At 37.2% G+C, this 21,882-nt stretch overlaps 1 protein-coding gene across 1 annotated transcript; it reads right to left on the reverse strand.

The window, feature by feature from the left end:
• Positions 1 to 485: 485 nt before the first annotated feature.
• Positions 486 to 21,843, reverse strand: LOC127440459 (nucleoporin NDC1-like). Its single transcript, XM_051697038.1, has 18 exons — positions 21,711 to 21,843; positions 21,244 to 21,364; positions 18,029 to 18,130; positions 16,968 to 17,139; positions 14,466 to 14,595; positions 14,192 to 14,300; positions 14,051 to 14,102; positions 13,802 to 13,934; positions 13,603 to 13,695; positions 7,702 to 7,783; positions 7,414 to 7,578; positions 7,053 to 7,310; positions 6,181 to 6,293; positions 5,901 to 5,951; positions 2,652 to 2,715; positions 2,451 to 2,551; positions 2,167 to 2,327; positions 486 to 1,986 (listed from the first exon to the last, which is right to left on the reverse strand). Exons 1-18 carry the CDS (start codon positions 21,747 to 21,749, stop codon positions 1,923 to 1,925), a joined length of 2,010 nt encoding a protein of 669 aa, XP_051552998.1. The 5' UTR covers positions 21,750 to 21,843; the 3' UTR covers positions 486 to 1,922.
• Between the last annotated feature and the right edge of the window lie 39 nt (positions 21,844 to 21,882).

A 21,882-nucleotide genomic window follows, 5' to 3' on the forward strand; every position in this document is an offset into this window, starting at 1 on the left:
CTTCTCAATGTTGAAAGACCAAACCCTACACACCAGCAACTACGCCATCTCATGCTCTTATTAAATAATAATAATAATAATAATAATAATAATAATAATAATTAACGGCCTTCTCAACCTTAAAAAGTATGCAAACCGGTAATCGAATGGATAAACATGATTAAAAAAAATAAATAAAAATAAAATAAAAACAATAGAGACAAGTCCTTATAACTCCACGGATACAGGCGTTGTGGTCCATAAAGTTTTAATGGACTGTATACTGCTGCAAACTTTAATTTACAAACAAAACCCCTAGGGAATTATGAAACTACCAAGTCATTAAACCTTTCGAAAGGCTATATATTTTAGAAAATCACCACGGAAACATTTATTATTTAATGCTAACATTATGCAGATACACTCTGCAAAGTAGGGAGGTCAAAACAAAATATTCAGCCATTCAACCAGTTATATTTAATTGGATTTAAGTTATATGCAATATTTAGCATATCCGGCAGAACACAAACAGCGGCCTCTACCGTAAATCTGAGGCGCTGAACATGGCATTTCACAATGCAACAAAACGTGACTCCAGCCATTTACAGTAAAGCATTTTAGAAAACTTTATTTTCATGAAGGCTTTAACCTTCTAATACTTCAAACAAGATATCCCAAAAGATGCTATTATGGTAAATAACACAGAGATATTTATGTGTAAAACAGATTAATGAATGGAAGATCGTGGAACCAATGATCCATGTAACACCTAGAGAAGCCAATGATAATTTACATCCAATTACTATGCTATTAAAACACTACAAAAACAGGACAATCTGGAAACAATTAAAGCAAGATGCAAAAGTAGATCAAAAACAAGGTAAGTGTTTAGGCCCACTTAGGGTTAGTTCACCCCAAAAAAATCAAATTCTCTCATCATTTACTCACCTTCATGCCTTCCCAGATGTGAATGACATTCTTCTGATGAACACAAAGATTTTTAGAAGAATATCTCAGCTCTGTTGGTCCATACAATACAAGTGAATGGTGGCAGAACTTTGAAGGTCCAAAAAGCACATAAAGGCAGCATAAAAGTAACCCACAAGACTCCAATGGTTTAATCCATTTCTTTAGAAGATAGGTGTGGGTGAGAAACAGATCAATATTTAAGTCCTTTTTTAACTATAAATTCTCCTCCCTGCCCAGTAGGTGAAAATATGCACAAAGAATGCGAACTGCCAAACACAAAAGAATGTGAAAGTGGTGATTTTTATTATTTTTCTTTCACCCACGCCTATCAAATTACTTCTCAAGAAATGGATTTACCCACTGGAGTCTTATAGATTACTTTTAAGCTGTCTTCATGTGCTTTTTGAACCTTTAAAGTTCTGGCCACCATTCACTTGAATATTTCAGCTCTGTAGGTCCATACAATGCTTCTAAAAATCTTCATTTGTGTTCTGCAGAAGAGAGAAAGTCATACACAATCAGGATGGTATGAGGGTGAGTTAATGATGAGATCATTTTCATTTTGGGGTGAACTATCCCTTTAAGAGGGCATAATAGTTCAATTTACTCTGATGAAGAGTGTAAAGTCTTACACCATTTCCTTACCACCCCAGCATGGTTTTGAAATTCCTCATCACATCCTTGCACATGGGCACATAACCGTAATAGTAATTACGGTTATGTGCCCATTATTACACAATAATATTCCCACATTATGGAATTATATTGTGCATGAAAGATTTTTTGAATGTTACTAGGATTTCAAGGTGCAGGACCAGAATGAAAAACAATATACTTTATAAGGCCTTGGGTAAAGTTTAGAGCTAATCCCCCATATATCAGATCTTTTGAAGACGCATAATTGTCCTGTGAAGTGATGTCCTTCTTTCTTCTCCTGAGAGGCACGCACATTTGAATCTGAATGGCAAGGTGCACTATTCTTTGAATTCCAAGAACTGCTGAAGCCTTTTTCGATGTTCTGTTGATATATTCACAGCGCTGAAAACAAGAAAATTAACAAGATTGAGCATAAGCATGCAGCAATGCACTGTGTACAGTATATGCCTGGCAAAGTTCAGAGACATGAATAATATATTTTAATTATTACATGGCAACAAATACGACATCTTAATCATTCCCAGAACACTGAGACGCAGTGCTAAAAATGATTGGACTTACTTCAAGTGCTCTCCAAATGTGGTAGTTATCCTGTATATAGATGTCTTTAGAGCAGCACGCAGTGCAAACCTTAGAGTTTTGTAGGTGGAGTCACCCATACTGCAGGTAGTCCTAACAGGTTTGCTGGAGGCATGTGGCAGTTTAAAGTGTCTGTCAACAGCCTGAAATTAATAAAATTAATAAACCAAATGATAATAATAATAATTAGACTGTCTCTAAAATCAACCTCTCTGAATCTTGATCTAATCAGTCCATTAACACCTACAAAAGCTCAGTTGCTTTACCTCAAGCAAGAATACCAAGCTGCTAAGAATGTTTGGTAATGTAGTCTGCACCACTCCAAACTGGTCCTCAGAGAAAGAGGCCACCACCAGATGAGACAGTCCTAAAAACAGATATAGCAAGAGACAAATGTAAATATTCACATATACATGCAAACAAGCATATTAGATGACATTTCTTAAAAAGGAAAACTATTTTCTGACCTTGGAGAGCCCATATATGAGCTTGGCTGTCAGCAAACAGAGCTTGGCTAGAGGCTTCTGGAAGCTGTTCAATAGAAAAAAACTTTTTTACTTTTTTTTTTTTTTATATACAGAAAATAAATGTTCAGAGTCCTTTCAGGATTAGACATTAGGTCGGAGCATAGAATTAAATTAACTCATGCGAGGACTCGCTATTTTGGATTCGTTATACGCAATGCATAATTTTAATTAATTTATACCCATTGCATACTGTTCAGGACACTTTAAGGAGTCATTTAAGGGTTAAACTTCTGACACACAGAGCCATGTGACCAAACACCATGGCGTCGAATTCAGTGAACTGTTTCTATGGGCGCAGCACCAACAAAAGTGCCTCTGGTAAGAAACCTATTTGGTTGTAAAGAGTAGCATCTCTAGTTTCGTTTGATATGCTGATTTAAGTATTTCGTTCATTTTTCATGCTTTGGCACGCTGATAAACGAAGTACTCGGATGAGCGCTGTGGAGCGGTTTTCTGACAGGTGTTCCAAAAACATGTTAGTTATTTTGAATAACTTTTTACAGTAACAAATCTGTGGGTCATTTTGCTTCATTTTAATATAAATTTGGTTATATTTTATTTTGTTATTACTGTACAATATTGTTCTATTCTTTGACATTAGTAAATGCATTCCTATATATTCACAATGCATTTTCACATTGGGAATAAATGTATTCATGCAAAAGCTGAAAAATGTTGCTTGCAGAGGTTTTATATGGTGTTAGGATGAAAATAAGCTGCATTTCGAACTGTTCGAAGACCAGTGCCGACAGACAGCACACTGGAGGTTAAGTCATTCACTAAACAGGGAGCAAGGGAGCATCCTAAAGCTATCCATGCAGCTAAGTGCATTCACTCCTAAAATCCGACCAAAAGTTCAGTTTCAGGCTGCAGATGATGTTTGGACCACTCAACATGTTTGGCAGACACGAGACAATGATAATCAGAACATAGATTCAGAATTTTATAATGCAAAATTTTACTTTAATATGGCTGGCAGTGATTTGATGATGCTGGCAATTACTTTTAATCAGAATTATTTATAGAAAATCAGCTGTAATGTCTATAACATCTCAAAAACATGAATAATCAACACTCCTGGACACATAATAAACTATTTGCTGAAAAAAAAATCTTTCTATAGCTAAAAGACTTTATATAGCTTGGTACTACTTAAAATTTCACAACTTAGTCCCGCTATCCACATATGCAGACATCAATTTTTAGTAAAACGAATTGCTCTAGAATATTTTTTTATTTTTTTGCTCACGTGCTACTAGTTACAAGTCAAAAAGGGAAATGGAAAATGCACACACCAGTCACGCAGGGGTCTCAGTAGGTTAAGAAAATAAGATATTGATTTTAAGGGCTTGTGCATTGTGAATAAACATGAATCTATCTTTAAAAAACAAAATTACATATTACATACACACTGAAATACAGCTTGGGTTTGATTAAAATACACTACACACCTTAATACAGAGCCAGTTTATATACAGTTCCTCTAAAAGCTACAGTATATCTTAATAGTATTAGTAGAAATATATTGTAACATGAGTGGATAAAGATTAAAAAACTTTGTAATACAAAAGCAAAGAAATGCATGATGATTTGTAAAATTGCATTATTTTTATTTTATTTATTTTTTTCCATTTAAAACTGGGTAAACTGGGACACAAAAATAAATCTAACAACTAGTGCCCAACTGATTTATTGGTTGGTCGACATTAGCCTTTCACAGATATATTGGTATCGGCGTATATGTTTTCCGATATGCGCAGATATGAAAAGTTTTTTTCAGAACATAATGCAGAAAACAATGCTTTGGGTGATTCAGAATTGGTGTCATAACGCAGTTTGTCCAGCAGAGCATGCTCCGACTCCATTGTTTACAGAGCTGAGCTGACGGTGGTTTTGCACGGTACGGCGTTAGTTGGAGTCTTCACATTAAGTTGCTAACTTGTTTGTGAAATACATACTGGAAAGTTAATAAACAATGACCCAATCATTTTCCCTTTTCAATATTACTAATATAACGTTAACCCTGTCCCTGACAACCATGTCACTCATGTTTATCACATCTGTTTGCCAGCTATAGTTTGTCAGTGCAGTCAGTAATGTAGCAGATTTAAAGGTAAACATCAGAGCATAATTTTCCATCTTTTATTTTCCGTGACAACAAGCTTATAGCTAACTAGCTAACCACGTAGCTACTTTCATCCCTTGTCAGCTGAGTGGAAGCTAATGTATAAACATGTATTCACCAAACTGTTTTGTTCAGGATTCGCAGTTTGGTACCCCCTTCAACCGAACAATTCCAGTCGTTGCATTTACAAAATGTAATATTTAAAAGTCTGGTTTTCCACTGTTGAAAGTTTCCCTTGAACTTGCATAGCAGAATACGGTGTAACACCGCTGCCGCTGTTTATCTCTTGACTCAGCATGTGTAAATGCTTCTTGTTTTACAACCTGCCCCTAATTGACTGGCAGCATTAAAATAGTCAGCATTTGATTGATACTAAACAGTACTGCTGATGTTTATTTAGCTATTTATTTTATTTGAATTTATTCTTTATTTAAATGGTCAGCCATTGACTGATACTAAACATACAGTACTGATTTTTATTTAGCTATAATTTAAATTTATTCTTTATTTAAATGGTCAGCAACTGACTGATACTGAACACACAGTACTGATGTTTATTTAGCTATTTATTGTATTTTTATTTATTATTTATTTTCTCAGTGTTCATTTCTAGAATTTGTTGACAATGTATAATAATAAATGTCAAATATTCTTTGATAAAAATATTTAAGCAGCCTTCTGAGTACCTTTGCATAGTCATATCGGTGCAAAATTGGTGCACAATCCACATAGAAATGGTCTGTTTTCATTCCAGCTCAAAAATTAACTATATCGGCCACCAAATCGGTAATTTGTGAATTTCCCCCCTCTAAAATCGGTATCGGTCTCAAAAATCCCATATCGGTTGGGTACTATTAACAACTACAAACTAAACACACAACCTTCCACTCACAGAGAGACAGAGACACATGGACAGAGAAGACTAATGGTGTCTGTGCTAATTTAAACATGGGCAGAAACTAGACATGCATTAATGATTCCCATGACTAATAATCTATTGTGAAAGCATGCAACATGCAGCTTGAGACAGATCATCCATTCAAGTAATGCATGCTTAACCTTACCTTGTTAAATAAATACACTATCAGCACCCGCTTTGCCAAAAAGCTTTTAACCTGAGCAGAACAATTGAGAGTATGACAGGAACATGAGTTAACATGTGTCTCTAGGCCATGTAATTGTATCACACTGAAACGTGAACTGGCCTTTGCCACAGCAACCGTACTGGACATGCCAAAGCTGGTCAGTTTTGGTTTCTATGGATACATGCTTGGAAACAAAGTAAGTCCCAAGAAATAATAAAGGATTCATTTACAGTTCAGGCAGTAGAAAGTACTGTAGTACCTGCTCTCTCCTGTTCTGCATCCACTGGGCCAAAAAGCTGGGTTTCTGATTGGTTGGAGGAGGACTAGGAACGGTGGCAGGGGAGGCAGGAGGACTTCCATTGGCCTGTGATACTGTCCAGAAAGTAAAATCCAAATGAGCTAGATTAGATAATACTGTTTGGTCTACTATTTTAGACATTTGTCTTCAGCTTCTCACAAATATTTATGAAGGAACAGAGGTCATTAGAATCACACAGAACTACATTAAATCAAAAAAATAATTACCACAAAAAATATATATAAATATAATAAAATAATAATAATACAATCTTAAAAACATCACAATTCAACAGAATTTAAAGAGCATCTATTGGTTTTTAAACGTGCCTAATTTTGTTTTAAAGGTCTCATACAATAGATTTACATGCATCCAAGGTCAAAAAACACTTTAATTTGCTCATAATTAAAATTGCAGCATTAACTTTTTTCCCCCGTGTCTCAAACGACTCGTTCAATGATCCGTTCTAAAGGATTCATTCCAAACTCCTCCTTTCAGAGAGCCTACTCTGCTCTGGTTGGTCAGATGTCTCTAGAGTTTACTCCGAATGGTGCCAAAAACAAAAAAACATCCAGTGAGCAGCAGTTCTGTTGATGGAAATGCCTTGTTGATGAGAGGTCAACAGAGAATGGCCAGATTGGTTTGAACTGACAAAGTCTACGGTAACTCAGATAACCGCTCTGTACAATTGTGTTGAGAAGAATAGCATCTCAGAATGCTATTCTAAGATGCAGGTTAGCACTGTTTTGGCAGCATGAGGGGGACCTTCACAATATTAGGCAGGTGGCTTTAATGTTGTGGCTGATCGGTGCATGTTAGGCTGTGTGCCTCACCTGTGGAGGCACTCCATAATTTGGGGCCTCTCCTCATGATCTGGGGGCTCTGCACAGTGCCAGACCAGGGAGACTGGGGTTCCTGTTTGCCAGACAGGTGGCGAAGAGCAGGGGAGGAGAAAGGGCTGTCCAGATCTGGGGTGAAAGGAGCAGTCAGTGCACTGTGCCCCATTGATGACTTGAGGAAGACTGATCCGGGAGTCCTGAGTGGCATATTTGGTCGTGGTGTCTCAGGTAGATACTCTTTACCTGATATCACTGCAGAAAAAAAGGGCAGTTTGATTCCTCTGGTATGTTACCAAGGTCAGTGCTAATCTTGTGTTTAGGATCAGATTGTTGGATATTATTTAAGCAGTCTTACATGAGCTGGCTGTAGAGCCAGATTTGGTGACACTGCTGGCAGACTGAGACTTGACTCTGCCGTTAGAGGCAACTGCATCCTGATGAGCCACCAGTCTGTGTGTCAGCTCACTCAGCAGAGACAGACATTCCTTACTGATCGCATTCCAGTTATGAGGGTGACCACCTACATACAGATGTTACATTATTTTACAAGTGACGAAAAGGAAGGAATGTTTTTAGAATTCATTAGAAGCTGGTATGGAGGAATACGATTTTTAAAGTTACACAAAAATGATTTAGTATGTACCTGGCTGGCTCAGACTGAAGACTTCCAATCTACGTGATGGAGAATGTTGGGATAACAGAGCCAGGTCTTGCAGAGCCAAAAACTGCAAAAAACAGTCATAACCAGTTAAAAGAATAGTTCACCTGAAAATGAAAATTCTCTCATAATTTACTCACCCTCATGCCATCCCAGATGTGTAACACTTTTTTTCTTCTGCGGAACACAAATTATGATTTTTAGAAGAATATCTCAGCTCTGTAGGTCCATACAATGCAAGTGAATGGTGATCAAAACTTTGTTGTTTGTTTGTTTGTGGCTTAACGCCATGCCAGCTTCTATGACTATTTTTAGAACTGCAACATCTAATCGATAAAATCGGTAATTATTGATAATGAAAATTATTGACAACGAATTTCATTATTGATTAGTTGGATATATGCAGCCAGCATGGAGAAGCTCCATCAGCGATGTCACATTACAGCCCAGAGAAAAGTAGGGGTGTTAACGATTCATCGATCTGGATCGATGCATCGTTGATATCGATTCAATGCGTAAATATCGACACCATATTTTTTTAAGATGCACCTTTATTTTAATACTCATGTCAGCAACGTCCGTAAGCATTTCCGTCAGGCTATGAAGCAACATTACATTCATTTCACTTTGAGTGCTAAATACACTTTTCATGTGGGACACGGATGTGCACGGGGTCTCTGAAGCCAAATTGTGCTATGCTTTCCATGCGGAAAATACACGCATCAACCGGGCTTCCCGTGAAACGTGAGCTCCAGTAACAGGATCCGTACAAGCACGTCAACCAGGCACTCCTTAAAATGCGAGCTCTCATGACAAACGCAGAACGGCTCACATGCGCAATTAATTCGGGCTTCCATCGATGTTGTTGCGCATGTGACCCATTTTAATTTTACATGAGAATTTGCTATATGTTCAACCTTGTGAAACATCCTGACAATGCCAACATTCTGAACAGCACTAATGAGGGAAAGAGAAATCACCTGCTCAGCACTAGCATCAGTTATAAGACTTAACACATCAACACCCTAACTAACATTTATCCCAGTTAAGAGTTGTTCCTCTCCAGCGCATAACTTACATTTTCTATGTTTTATAATGTATACATTTTATGAATTCAAAATCATGCGCGTATTTCTGGGTATTTCGCAACACTGTTTGTTTTTACCACAGATGAGTCTCCGTTAAACTTCACTGAGCAAACGAGCGCGTGCATCCACGTCAATCAAACCGATCACAATGGAGAAAGGGAGCGCATCATTAGAGCCCAAGCACTGAAAGTGCAGAGGCCCTATTGTTCTTCTAAGGATTATTATTATTCTTTTCAAGGTTTTCGGTACTTTTGGGGTACTTAACATGCATGAAAACTCTAAATTTTGCAAACACATCAGAGTCATCGGCCATTAGGTCTGGGCAAATTTGCAGTGGGTGCTCTGTAACACCCCCTTGAAAATGGCCATGTAATCGTGGGCTCTGAACTTTTAAATACTCTTCCTAGGGGATTCATGTGACTGCAGTAGTGTAGTCTAGTGCATACGCAGGCATACGCCGTATGCCCACCTATCTTTCTTAGGATTTTGCGTATGCCCACCTAAAATAAGTGATGACACGTATGGCTGCCAGTACGAGTAGGCTTTTGACCCGGAACTTTTTCAATCTAATAACACAATGCCGCAGCACCGTAGAGTGAATTGTGTGTGTGTGTGTGTTTTTTAATTATTATTATTTAAAAAAGTGTACAGAGATTCTCTCTAAATACGCACAGAGCTGCGGGAGTGCAACTTATGGCACTGGCAAGACAGAGAGTCTGACTAAGTTGATCGACCAATCAGAATGTTCATTTCAGATGCGATTGGATATTTGCTAACCAATCATATTTTCAGTTTCAGACATTTCTAGCGTCTAATGCTGATGCACAAGCATCCCTGGAGTAACCATTATTTGCGCTGCAAATTTACTTCCCTGCTAAATGTATATATACATATATACACACACACACTCTACCGGTCAAAAGTTTTGAAACACTTACTCATTCTTTATTATAATTTTTTTTTTTTTTTTCACATTTAGAATAATAGTAAAGTCATCACAATGATGGAATAATAGAAATGGAAATATGGGAATTATGTTGTGACTAAAAAAAATCAAAAATAAATCATAACAGTGTTATATTTTAGCATCTTCAAAGTAGTCACCCTTTGCCTAGAATTTGCAGACATGTTCTCTTGACATTTTCTCAACCAGCTTCTTGAGATATCACCCTGGGATACTTTTTAAACAGTATTGAAGGAGTTCCCATCTATGCTGGGCACTTATTGGCTGCTTTTCATTATTATTTGGTCCAAGTCATCAATTTCAAAAAAGTTTTTTTTATTTTTATTAAATTTTAGTTTTATAATGAAATAAATTAATATGGTGGCACAATTATATTTTCGTCTACAAAAACTAATTTCAAACATTTAAGCATACGCCTTCAGATCAAAAGATTCCATAGTTTTGATGACTTTACTATTATTCTAAAATGTGAAAACAAAAATTATAATGACTGTGTTTCAAAACTTTTTACCGGTAGTGTATGAGAAAAAACAGATTGTGTGTCAAAAATAAAATTATAAAGACCACATTCCACATTAATGCAACAATCAACCCCCGAACTTTCCCCAGAACAAAACAAACAGAAAAGAAAGACATGCACATTAACCCTGCGCACGACACCGCCAACTGGCAACCATCTCTCTAAACTCAAACAGTCAATGTACGTCTACGAGAGCCCATGCGACATGTAGATTCATCCACTTAACTGTCTCGAAGGTGTGTGCCTCCACAAAACAAGCTCAAGCCGCTAGCAGAACCAGCACAAAAAAAAAAAAAAACACAAAAAAAAAAAACGGGCCGTTCAGTTCTTCGGGCAGTCAAACTCACTCCAATGTCCTGCAAGAAATATTCCACAAAACCAACTCCAGCCAACAGGAGGCATAAGCACCCAAAATGAGCAGATTAATCCACAAGCTGTCCTGAAGAAATGATATTACACAAAACAAACTTCAGCCGCTAGGCAGAACCAGCACAAAAATAAATGAAAAAGGTGCCCAGTTTCCTCGGACAGTCAAGTGTATGTTCATTGAGACAGGTCCACTAGGCGGCAACATAAAAATCACAAAATGGCTTACTCACTCCAATATCTTTATGTAGGATAATGCTTGCTGTGGTCATGTAAATTCTCTACGGCCATCCTTAGCATCTATTCTCAGTTTGGCCGGAAACATCAGAGCAAAAGCGATCTTCCGTTGATGTAAGAGATTCTTGCATTCCCTGAATCAATCACATTTCTCTCGTTGAATTCGCCAAGTCTGGGAATAAGAAAATGCTGCGGTTCTTACAAGAAAGCTTTCCTTTACTCCTCGCCTTGCGTAACACGAGATCTTTATCGGATGATCTCAGAAATTTGGCCAGAATTGATCAGGGCCTGTCTCCCTCCGTGGATCTGCGAGCCGGGACTCTGTGAGCTCACTGGATTTCCAGCTTATGGCCTATGTCATGTCGAGCAGACTCGGGAAGAGCTCATCTAGGAATTTCACCATATCTCGGCCTTCCTCATACTCAGGAATTCCAACAATTTGGACGTTGTTTCATCAATTACGATTCTCCAAATCCTCTAGTTTTTCCCAAACGCTTTCCAAATCTATCTTGGTCGCTAGCGGATTAGCAGATAATACCCTCTCTGATGACTTCAGATAATCGATCCGTTTCTCGACCTCTGACAATTTTGTAACCAACTCAGAGAATTTCGTCTCCATGGAAGTGATCGATCGACGCATTACAGCCAACAATCAAACAGATTGCAACAATCTTCGTCAGCACTGCCGAAACATTCATCAGTTGATTTTTTTGATATACTGTCTTCCTAGAACAGTTAAGAATCAGGGTGTATCGAATCTCACCGGTTTATGACACAAATAGTAATAAAACTAGCAAAGTGCACGTTCACAAGTCCACTCCTTGCATAACGTCATGTGACTCTTGGGTCATTTTACTCTTTAATAAACAGTATTTTTTAAGTTTTACAAGTAAAGGAACTGTTTTGCATATGTCCTGAAAGTAATAATAATAATAACAACAATCAAACATAACTATTCAAGCTTTGTGAGAGTAATAGAATCATTCAGTACAGTAAACCAAAGCAAATCCTTACACCCTTTATCATATCTGTTTCTTAAAAAATAACATTTTAATAAAATACAGGAAATTTCGTTATTTATCCAATTAATTGAAGAAATAATCGAAGATTAATCGATTATCAATATAATCGTTACTTGCAGCCTTAGCTATTTTCATGTCAGAAAAAGTTAAAATACACTAAAAGGTATATAGAGATTAAAAACCTATATAAGGTTTTTCATATCTACTTCTGCTAAAAATTCTAAAACTGATTCAGTCTGAACTTTATTAAAAAACCTTTTCAAAAGTGTAAGCTGAATAAAGCAATTTCCTAAAGGAGTTAAAACCTGCATAGTCCAATAAAACATGCTTCAAAAATAATGGCCCAAAACTCTGAAGCTTCAAAAAGCACATAAATAAATAAATAAAATAAAATAAATATATATAAACCGATTAATCGGCCGATAGTTTTTAAAACTGATTTATAGAATGTAAAAAAAAAAGTTTTATACTTTCCTTACTATAACAGGCACAGACAAAGAGTCCTAAATGAACAAAATCCCAGAGGCAATTTATTGTTCAACCAAAATCCCCAAAATATCCAGAAAAACTGATTATTTGGTGCATAACGTGGGACTTTTAAGAATATACAAGCCTGAAACACACCAGGGACTCATATTTTGAAATGAAGAAATGGTAAAAAAAAACAAAAAAAAAAACACATATCGGTAAATATTGGCATAGATTTTTGACGATAACAATCGTTCCAAAAAGTAATTTTCGGCACTGATTAATCGGCAAAACCGATATATAACAAATATATACAGTATATACCTCAATCATATAGCATAAAAGTAATTTATACGACTCCAGTGGCTTAATCCATGCCTTCTGAAGTGATCTAGTCGATTTTGGGTGAGAATAGACCAAAATATAACTCCTTTTTCACTGTACATCTTGCCATTGTAGTCTCTAGGCATAATCTCAATTTAACACTCAATTACACTTCCTAGTGCTTGACAATTGTGTAGCGCACTAGATGGCGCAATGTGTAATCGAGTTTGAATTCATGATCGCATAGGAGACTGCAGAGGTCAAGATTTATAGTGAATAAGGAGTTATATTTTGGTCTGTTCTCACACAAAATGTATTAATTTGCTTCAAAAGACATGGATCAAACCACTGGAGTCATATGTAATACTTTTATGATGCATTTATGTGCTTTTTGGAATTTCTAAATTTTGCTCGCCATTCTCTTGCATTGTATGGACCTACAGAGCTGAGATATTCTTCTAAAAATCTTTGTTTCTGTTCAGTAGAAGAAAGTCAATCACATCTAGGATGGCATGAGGGTGAGTAAAACATGAGAAATTAAATTTTTGGGTGAACAATTTCTTTAAGAAAAAAAAAAAAAAGCTACAACATCTGCAAAAAAGGCCCATCAGTTACATTTTAAGATCTCTTTTCAGGGTTTCCACGTTTTAACCAATGCATTTGCATAACTATTTCCGTTGTCCATGTTTACAGGATTTAAAAAAAAAAAATAATAATTTCGTAGAGTGTGTACTAGCACAGAGCCATTTCTATCCAACAGTTGAACATTGCTAGAAAAATTTATACATACTATGGAAATGTCAAAGACTATTTTAAAATTCCCTGATACTTCCTGGTTTGTCATGAACATGGTCACTATTGAAAAAAAAAGAAAAAAAAAGGAAAAACAAAACTGACCCTCATGACTAAAGTGTTCTTCTCAGCCAGAACTTTGGGCAGACACTGCTCTGCATCCTCAGTAAATATAGACTGCACTGGAAAACTGTAGGCCTGATGATGCACAAACAGTAATCAGTGATGATTGCCAAAACAGGTTCTTAAGTAATGCCATTTGTTTTTTTAGATATCCAAGAAATAGAACTTTATATTTATATACCTCTGTGACATAGATCCTGAAGAGAAGCACTGTGATATACCAGGTTAGGTACAGGAAGGTGCCACTGATCAACAGGTAGTAGAAGAAGGAGAAGTCTAAAAGTCCAGTCAATGAATCCAGTGGTTGAAGAGAACTATAAGGTTGTAAGGAAAATGAATATATGGATTCATGAAGAGTTGTTGCTATTTGTTTAGTTCAAAATGGTTAATATATTAGTTATTTCAGGCAGTCTGAATCTTAAAATCTGACCTGTCTGTCTGTAGATTAAGTGTGCTGGAGATCCATGCCTTGGGAACATACCCTAAAAACAAAGACAACATTCAAAATAATCAACTTCTCCCATAAGATTCTCTTCAAGAGGATGTATATTTGATCATCAGTATAACTTACCGAAAAAGAAATAGAGGGCGGCGAAATTCCTGGCTGAAAACAAGGACTGAATAACACTGCACTTCACCACCATGGGTAGGGAGCCCTTAAAGCGGAGGTACTTGTGTTGCTTCAAAGCCAGTATGACAAAGACAAAGTTGATTTCGCATTAATGATTCAGTTAATTCTCTTTCAATAGTAATAGGAGACTTTGCAATTATCAACACAGCCAAATCCTTAATTGATACTTGACAATATGACATTTAACAACAGTAGTGAATAGCCAAGTACTTACTTGTATGGGTTGAAAGGACACATAGTAAATATTCTGAACCACTCCAAGAAAACTGTGACTATATCCCATGAAGGCCCCAGCCAGGAGAAGGAACAGATGATACTCATTCAGACAGGTCACAAATTCACCACTAAAGAAGCCAACATAATATAAGGGACAGTTATTATTATTCATGTAATGTTATTGTCATTAAACACCAAATGCAGGCAGAAACTACTCAGGACTATTTAAAGTTGTCTTATGCATTTTAGAGGGGCACTTGCCTACATTCGGGCAAGACTGACCTCCTTGTAATTTTGGGGATAAGATTACTTACAGCATCAATTGAAAGAACTTAAGATAACTGTATATGTGTCATTCGCCTTGCCTGCGAGGAATGACAGGAATACCTACAATGCAATTAATGAAACATGATTCAGTGAGGTTGTTGTTTGTTGGACAAACAGAATCAGGTCATGTCATAGACCTGTGGTTCCAAAAGCGGATGCTGGCTAGGGGTGCCACGGAATCTCCGCTCAGTTCAATATTTTAATTGCCACTGACGTTAAAAGTACTGGTATCATTGAGTACTGACTGAATTCCCACATGCTGTTTGACTATAGCCAGCTGCTTTCAAACACTCATATGTCTGCTCATGCTCTATAGACCATTTCAAGACGGTTTAAAGAAGAGACGTTTTTTTGTTGTTCCTTGAACATTTCCTGCTAGTTGTGCGTTCCAAACAGGATAAATCCCCCTCCGAAGGGCACTTTGAAGGGAGAACAATCATGATAGTCATGCTGTAAGATCGCTTCAAACAGAATTTGCAATAAAAAATACTTTAAAAGTGAGTTCCGAATGACCCTTATTTTTGAGCCTTTCAAAGCTCTCGCAGTGGATGGTAAAGTCTTTGAAGTGCATACGAATGATTACTTCTGAATAGAACGCACCCTCATTTAAAACAACAGCACGAGCGCTTCATTCATAGTGACTTTAACACTATCACTAAGCTCCGCAAGTCATTTACTTGTACATTTAGTCTATTAGCAGATTCTTTTATCCAGAAGAAAGAGACAAGAAAAGTATTTTAATCATTAAAAAAAAAAGAAATCCTTACCTTGTTCGTGGGTCACGCAGAAAGCTTCATGGAACAGCTTCATTGATTATAACCAGAGACTATTTAGCAGAGACAGGTCACTTCTATTATAATTAATGGGAGAAATTGGAACGCCCAACTGATGTAGAAATGAAGTCCCGCCTTACAGGTAAACAAGCCAATCACCTTTTAGATACAGACATCAACTCAAGAACGCACATGTGCATTAGCTACACAAGCCGAAAAAAATAAAAAAATAAAAAAAATGCTTTTTAGCATAATACGAGGTAAAGAAGCACATTTTATGATACCATTGTAGTCAGATTTTACTGATAATTTGAAATATGTTCTTTGACAATAATCTTGACCAACCGTTTTGGGAATTTTGGTCATTTCCCATTCAAGTAGTTCGGAGCTGCACTTGTATGCTGCTTGTTTACATAGAAAATAGCTCCCACGAGCGTTCCAAAGATGGCCGCCTAGTAAGCTGACTTGCCTAAAACAACTTTGTTAAAACAGGAGCGATCATTCCCGAGCTCTCCGCTGAGGAAATAATTCTAAACTACAAAACATTTTCATTGCCTCCCTCGCGTAGATGCTCGGTATCAACAACACGCCTGGATAAGTCACTTCAGGTAAAATATGCAAACTCAGAGCCTTATTTAAAGCATTAGAATTACTTGTTATTGTTTAGATGCTTGAAATGGTCTATAGAGCACGCGTGAACAATCTAATGCTCTTCTTATGCAAAATGCCCCTCTTGAAGCGATGTTAATTTAAACACAGCCATTAATGTATTATGCGAGTGTAAACAGACGGGACAAAAATATTTGATCTTGAAATATCTGATCTGTGCGAAGTGTAAATGTAGCCTAATAGATCTGCAGCTGTCTGTTTTAGGTCTATCGTTAATATTAATCAAACAACAATATGGACAAGAAAAAGAGAAAAGCACTCACTGTCCTTGGCTGGATAACTTTAGTAGCTTTAAGCTCAATAGATTTCAATGATGCATCTCTTTCAGTCTAGTTCTGACTGCATTGAATCAATATAAATATATATCTCGCAGAGTAAAAATGATATACCTTAAGTAGTTTTATTTAGCATTTATTTAGTACTTTTTTAATGTTTTCATATTACATTTGTTTTTTAAATATTTAATTGCTGCTGTTCCTGAAAAGCCTAAAGCACTATTTACACTGTTCTCTATTTTATTATTGGCTCTTGAATAATATCTTTAAAAGCTTAAAGCAATGTTTACTAAGAAACACTTAAAGGCTACATTATTTTAATGTAATTTGTTAATTTTTTCAATAGCATATTTGTTTATTTATTTTTCAGTGGTTGGGGTGCCGTGGGCGAAAAACACTATAAAGGGGTGCCGTAGTTTAGGGAACCACTGTCATAGATCAATGCACATAACCCACCTCTCACTCCTGCAGGGAGTTCCTAGAGTGCTATAACGTCCACCAATTGTTACAGAGGCACACCACATCACCAGCATGCCCATGGTACAGTACACCAAAGAGTGGACACACTGTCGTGGGTGAAGCACCGTCCACATGAGGGCCACACGTGAACACGGAATGGAAGGAACCACTAAAAGATATACAAATAGAGTGAAATAATTAATCAGCACACAATGGACCTTAATCAGGGCAGACATCATATTTAATTTGACAGAAAACTGAAGGCTGTGAGGGACATCCATACAGTCCGTTCCTGAGTTTTTTCAGTTCCTGTAATTTTTTTTAAAGTTTCATCTTCTGAATGATTAAAGCAGGGCTGCACAATTAATCAAATTTATAATGGAGATTACAATTACAGCAATTACAATTTACTAATCGTGAAAAGTGTCAATTATAGCAGTCCATGTAGGTCTGCTCATGTTGCATCAAACTTTTCTAATTAATCTTCTATTTAACCTGCGTTTTTGCTGTGGTTGAGGATTGTAGCTAATCACAGACAAGTCTGTTGCTTGATTTCTGTGTATTTTTTATTTAAAAAATTGCTTTGTTTTTTATGCTTCTTTAGGCTACTGATCTTGATTTCCTGATATTTAAAACAGGAATAAAGTCATTCAGGAACACAGTTCTCATCTTGTTTTGGCTGTGTAGCTGAAATAAAGAATATAACATGCAGTTGATCCACCCACAATAAGAATTTTAATGTAGATTATATTAATCCAAATTAATAGCAATTACAATTTTTGTCATAATCGTGCAGCCTTACAACAAAGTACACAATAATTCAACAGTGGAGCAAACAGTACATCAAATCCTCACAGCCTCCATTTCATTCAGGTTAAATTAAATATAAATCTACCTTGACTGAGGTCTATAAATACAATGAAAGAAAACATTACCATACCACTCAAAATAACTCATGTCATGACCCTAAACAGAACATTAGTTTTCTTAAGAGAAAGTCCTAATTTTATCCATCCAAAAATAACAAATCTAGCCAGGTCCTTCTCCGGTTTACGCACATGTGTAGAACTCCAGGTTGAAAAAGCCAGTCATCAGAACCACTCCACACAGCACGACAAGAGAAAAGATGGTGCTTGAGGCCGTAAGAAGGCTTGTGCATTCTGAAAGCAAGGTTTGAGTTGATCACCAAAGTGGAATTCAAATATTTACATTATGTTTGTTGGACATTTCAGACAGATTAACACTAGCCTAGTTTCCATCCACTTTTCACGCTGTTTTGTCATCGACAAAGTGAAAAATGCTAAATTTGCTGTCATCTGCCTATTTCCATTCAAATGGGCTTTTATCGATAGAAATGGTGTGCGTGATGACGTCATGCCCAAAAAAACACTTTGTCGCATAAGTTTTGGTTTATCACAAAATAAATCTGCCCTTAAGCCGTTTCTATACAGAAATGTGTTTTTATCTAATTGTGTACCTTTCGCCTCCCAGATGTCCCTAATTTTTTTCCTCCAAAGTTTTGGTAAAATGGGGAGAGTATTGAGACAATTCATTGAAATTAACCAGCTAACTGTCATTTTAATTTCACAAATAAATACAATCAGAAGATGAGGAATTGCAATCAAAATGGAGCAGTTGCCCTTCTGATAGGACTGTAATATTGGTCCTGATGTTGCGCCTATCGCAGGTTGCCACCGGTTCCGACACGAAAGCGAATTGTCATGGCCCTGATCAAGCTGGCAACCTGCACCAAGAAGTGGGGGAAAATTTCAGTCTTAGTATAAGGACCATCCATCCATGTGTAAATGCTGTGTGCACAGCTATTAAAGAAAAACTGATGCAGTGTAACATCAGTGTTTATGATACATTCCTGATATTCAATAGGCTATTTTGAACAATCATCTAATCTAAAGCATTGCCAACACAACTGCATTATGTCCCACATATTTGTCCCACAACTTTTAACGACCAACTGAACTTGACTGTCATCTAAAATTAATTTTAGCATCATAATTTAATTTACATTTTCTGAAGAAGCTCAGCAAATGCGACCTGAGGTAAAGAGGGTTAGATTTAAAAAATATTTAAATGTTTTAAAATGTTCAAAAGCTCGGTTTTTGAAAGTGAACTCCGCATTGGAGTTTATAGTTAAGTTTGTGTAAAGAAAAGGCATATACAGTATATAAATATAGGTCGTTTGGAAATTATTTTATTTAAAGATTTATTCATTTGGTAGGCTAATTTATTTAATTTAATACAGGGAATTTTGCCTGCATTTTTTCCAAAAGTAAACTAACAATAATTTAATAGAATTGGGCTGTTAAGTGTTCAAAAAAAGCACACTGAAGCTTTTCTTCTAGTACTGTGTATTTATTTTTTATTTAAAACATCTTTGTACACAGAAATGATATATTTTGGTTTTTTTGTATTGTGGGCTAATTCCGTGACTGCCGTCTATTATTTTGAATGGTGTGGAAAAGCAACTTTAATAAATAAACGGATGTCTACCGCGATTAAATTAATCGCAAATAGTGGCCATTCATTTGTTCTCCGTGCACTTGTTGAAGTGCATGTCTTGATACGAGATACACTATATTGCCAAAAGTATTCGCTCACCCATCCAAATAATTGAATTCAGGTGTTCCAATCACTTCCATGGCCACAGGTGTATAAAATGAAGCACCTAGGCATGCAGACTGCTTCTACAAACATTTGTGAAAGAATGGGCTGCTCTCAGGAGCTCAGTGAATTCCAGCGTGGTACTGTGATAGGATGCCACCTGTGCAACAAGTCCAGTTGTGAAATTTCCTCGCTACTAAATATTCCACAGTCAACTGTCAGTGGTATTATAACAAAGTGGAAGCGATTGGGAATGACAGCAACTCAGCCACGAAGTGGTAGGCCACGTAAAATGACAGAGCGGGGTCAGCGGATGCTGAGGCGCATAGTGCGCAGAGGTCGCCAACTTTCTGCAGAGTCAATCGCTACAGACCTCCAAAGTTCATGTGGCCTTCAGATTAGCTCAAGAACAGTGCATAGAGAGCTTCATGGAATGGGTTTCCATGGCCGAGCAGCTGCATCCAAGCCATACATCACCAAGTGCAATGCAAAGCGTCAGATGTAGTGGTGTAAAGCACGCCGCCACTGGACTCTAGAGCAGTGGAGACGCGTTCTCTGGAGTGACGGATCACGCTTCTCCATCTGGCAATCTGATGGACGAGTCTGGGTTTGGCGGTTGCCAGGAGAATGGTACTTGTCTGACTGCATTGTGCCAACTGTGAAGTTTGGTGGAGGGGGGATTATGGTGTGGGGTTGTTTTTCAGGAGCTGGGCTTGGCCCCTTAGTTCCAGTGAAAGGAACTCTGAATGCTTCAGCATACCAAGAGATTTTGGACAATTCCATGCTCCCAACTTTGTGGGAACAGTTTGGGGATGGCCCCTTCCTGTTCCAACATGACTGCGCACCAGTGCACAAAGCAAGGTCCATAAAGACATGGATGAGCGAGTTTGGTGTGGAAGAACTTGACTGGCCTGCACAGAGTCCTGATCTCAACCCGATAGAGCACCTTTTGGATGAATTAGAGCGAAGACTGCAAGCCAGGCCTTCTCGTCCAACATCAGTGCCTGACCTCACAAATGCGCTTCTGGAAGAATGGTCAAAAATTCCCATAAACACACTCCTAAACCTTGTGGGAAGCCTTCCCAGAAGAGTTGAAGCTGTTATAGCTGCAAAGGGTGGGCCGACGTCATATTAAACCCTATGGATTAAGAATGGGATGTCACTTAAGTTCATATGCGTCTAAAGGCAGATGAGCGAATACTTTTGGCAATATAGTGTATTTGTGTTGGCACTCCTGGAAGTGTCATATTTGCAGTGATCGGATCTTTATGCCGTTAAGATCAATCGATAATCACGTACAATAAATTAGCTTTCAAGGATGAACACTGTCGTCACACATATTGGGGTAATTCTGTCATGGGACAATACATTTTTACGTTAATGTCATTTTTCTTGACAAAAGTGTTTCCAAACTAGCGACATTTTAAGTATCGACATAGAGTTTATGCGCTAGTGTTAAACGGAAACATATGTCGACACTTGTGAAATTTTAGCGATAATTTGCGTTTCCATCAGCTTTATTTTGATGCGCTAAAACTTTTTTCGCAAAAAAATCATTGGATGGAAACGTAGTTATTGATACACTTATGCACTTCTCAGCAACTCATTGTAATTAGACATGTTCTTAGGAGACACTCTTGCCCATTTTCCTCACCTGAAATCGACAGGATAGGGTGAAACAGGCTAAATCTACCGAAGAAAACAAAGAGCGCAGTTGTCACAGGTAGGAGAATCACTGACCATGCAATACTCGCCACCGCCCTCCATATCACAACCTGTAAATAAATATGAAGCGAATTTAGACTCAGTATATATATATATATATATATATATATATATATATATATATTTTATACACTCCACACACAACTTTGCTTTTTAACCTGTCTAAAAAAAAAACACATCATTCTACTAATATTTTCTAACATTTTAATTATAATTCTGAACAAACAAGCAAGAGTACACACAAACAAATCACTAAAGCATTATTCAGTGCAGAACAACACACCACCACATCGATAAGGTGCAGAAAAAGTATTGTATTACACTCTGCTGACTAACCACTTCCTAGTTGTTTACAGTCGAGTTCTCGAAACCATTACTAATTTGACCAGCCTTTACCTTTCTTATGAACCAACAATTATGTTTGAGGGAAAACATTTTGTCATGCTTGTGTCAGTCCTGCATCACTTGTGTAAAATCCATATAAACATGGCAAAAGTGAGAGCATTACCCGCGCCACACATTCGAAGGACCTCGTAAGGACCACTGCGAGTGTCTAACTTATCGCCGG

The sequence above is a fragment of the Myxocyprinus asiaticus genome, chromosome 5, assembly GCF_019703515.2.
Source record: "Myxocyprinus asiaticus isolate MX2 ecotype Aquarium Trade chromosome 5, UBuf_Myxa_2, whole genome shotgun sequence".
Taxonomy (NCBI): Eukaryota; Metazoa; Chordata; class Actinopteri; order Cypriniformes; family Catostomidae; genus Myxocyprinus; species Myxocyprinus asiaticus.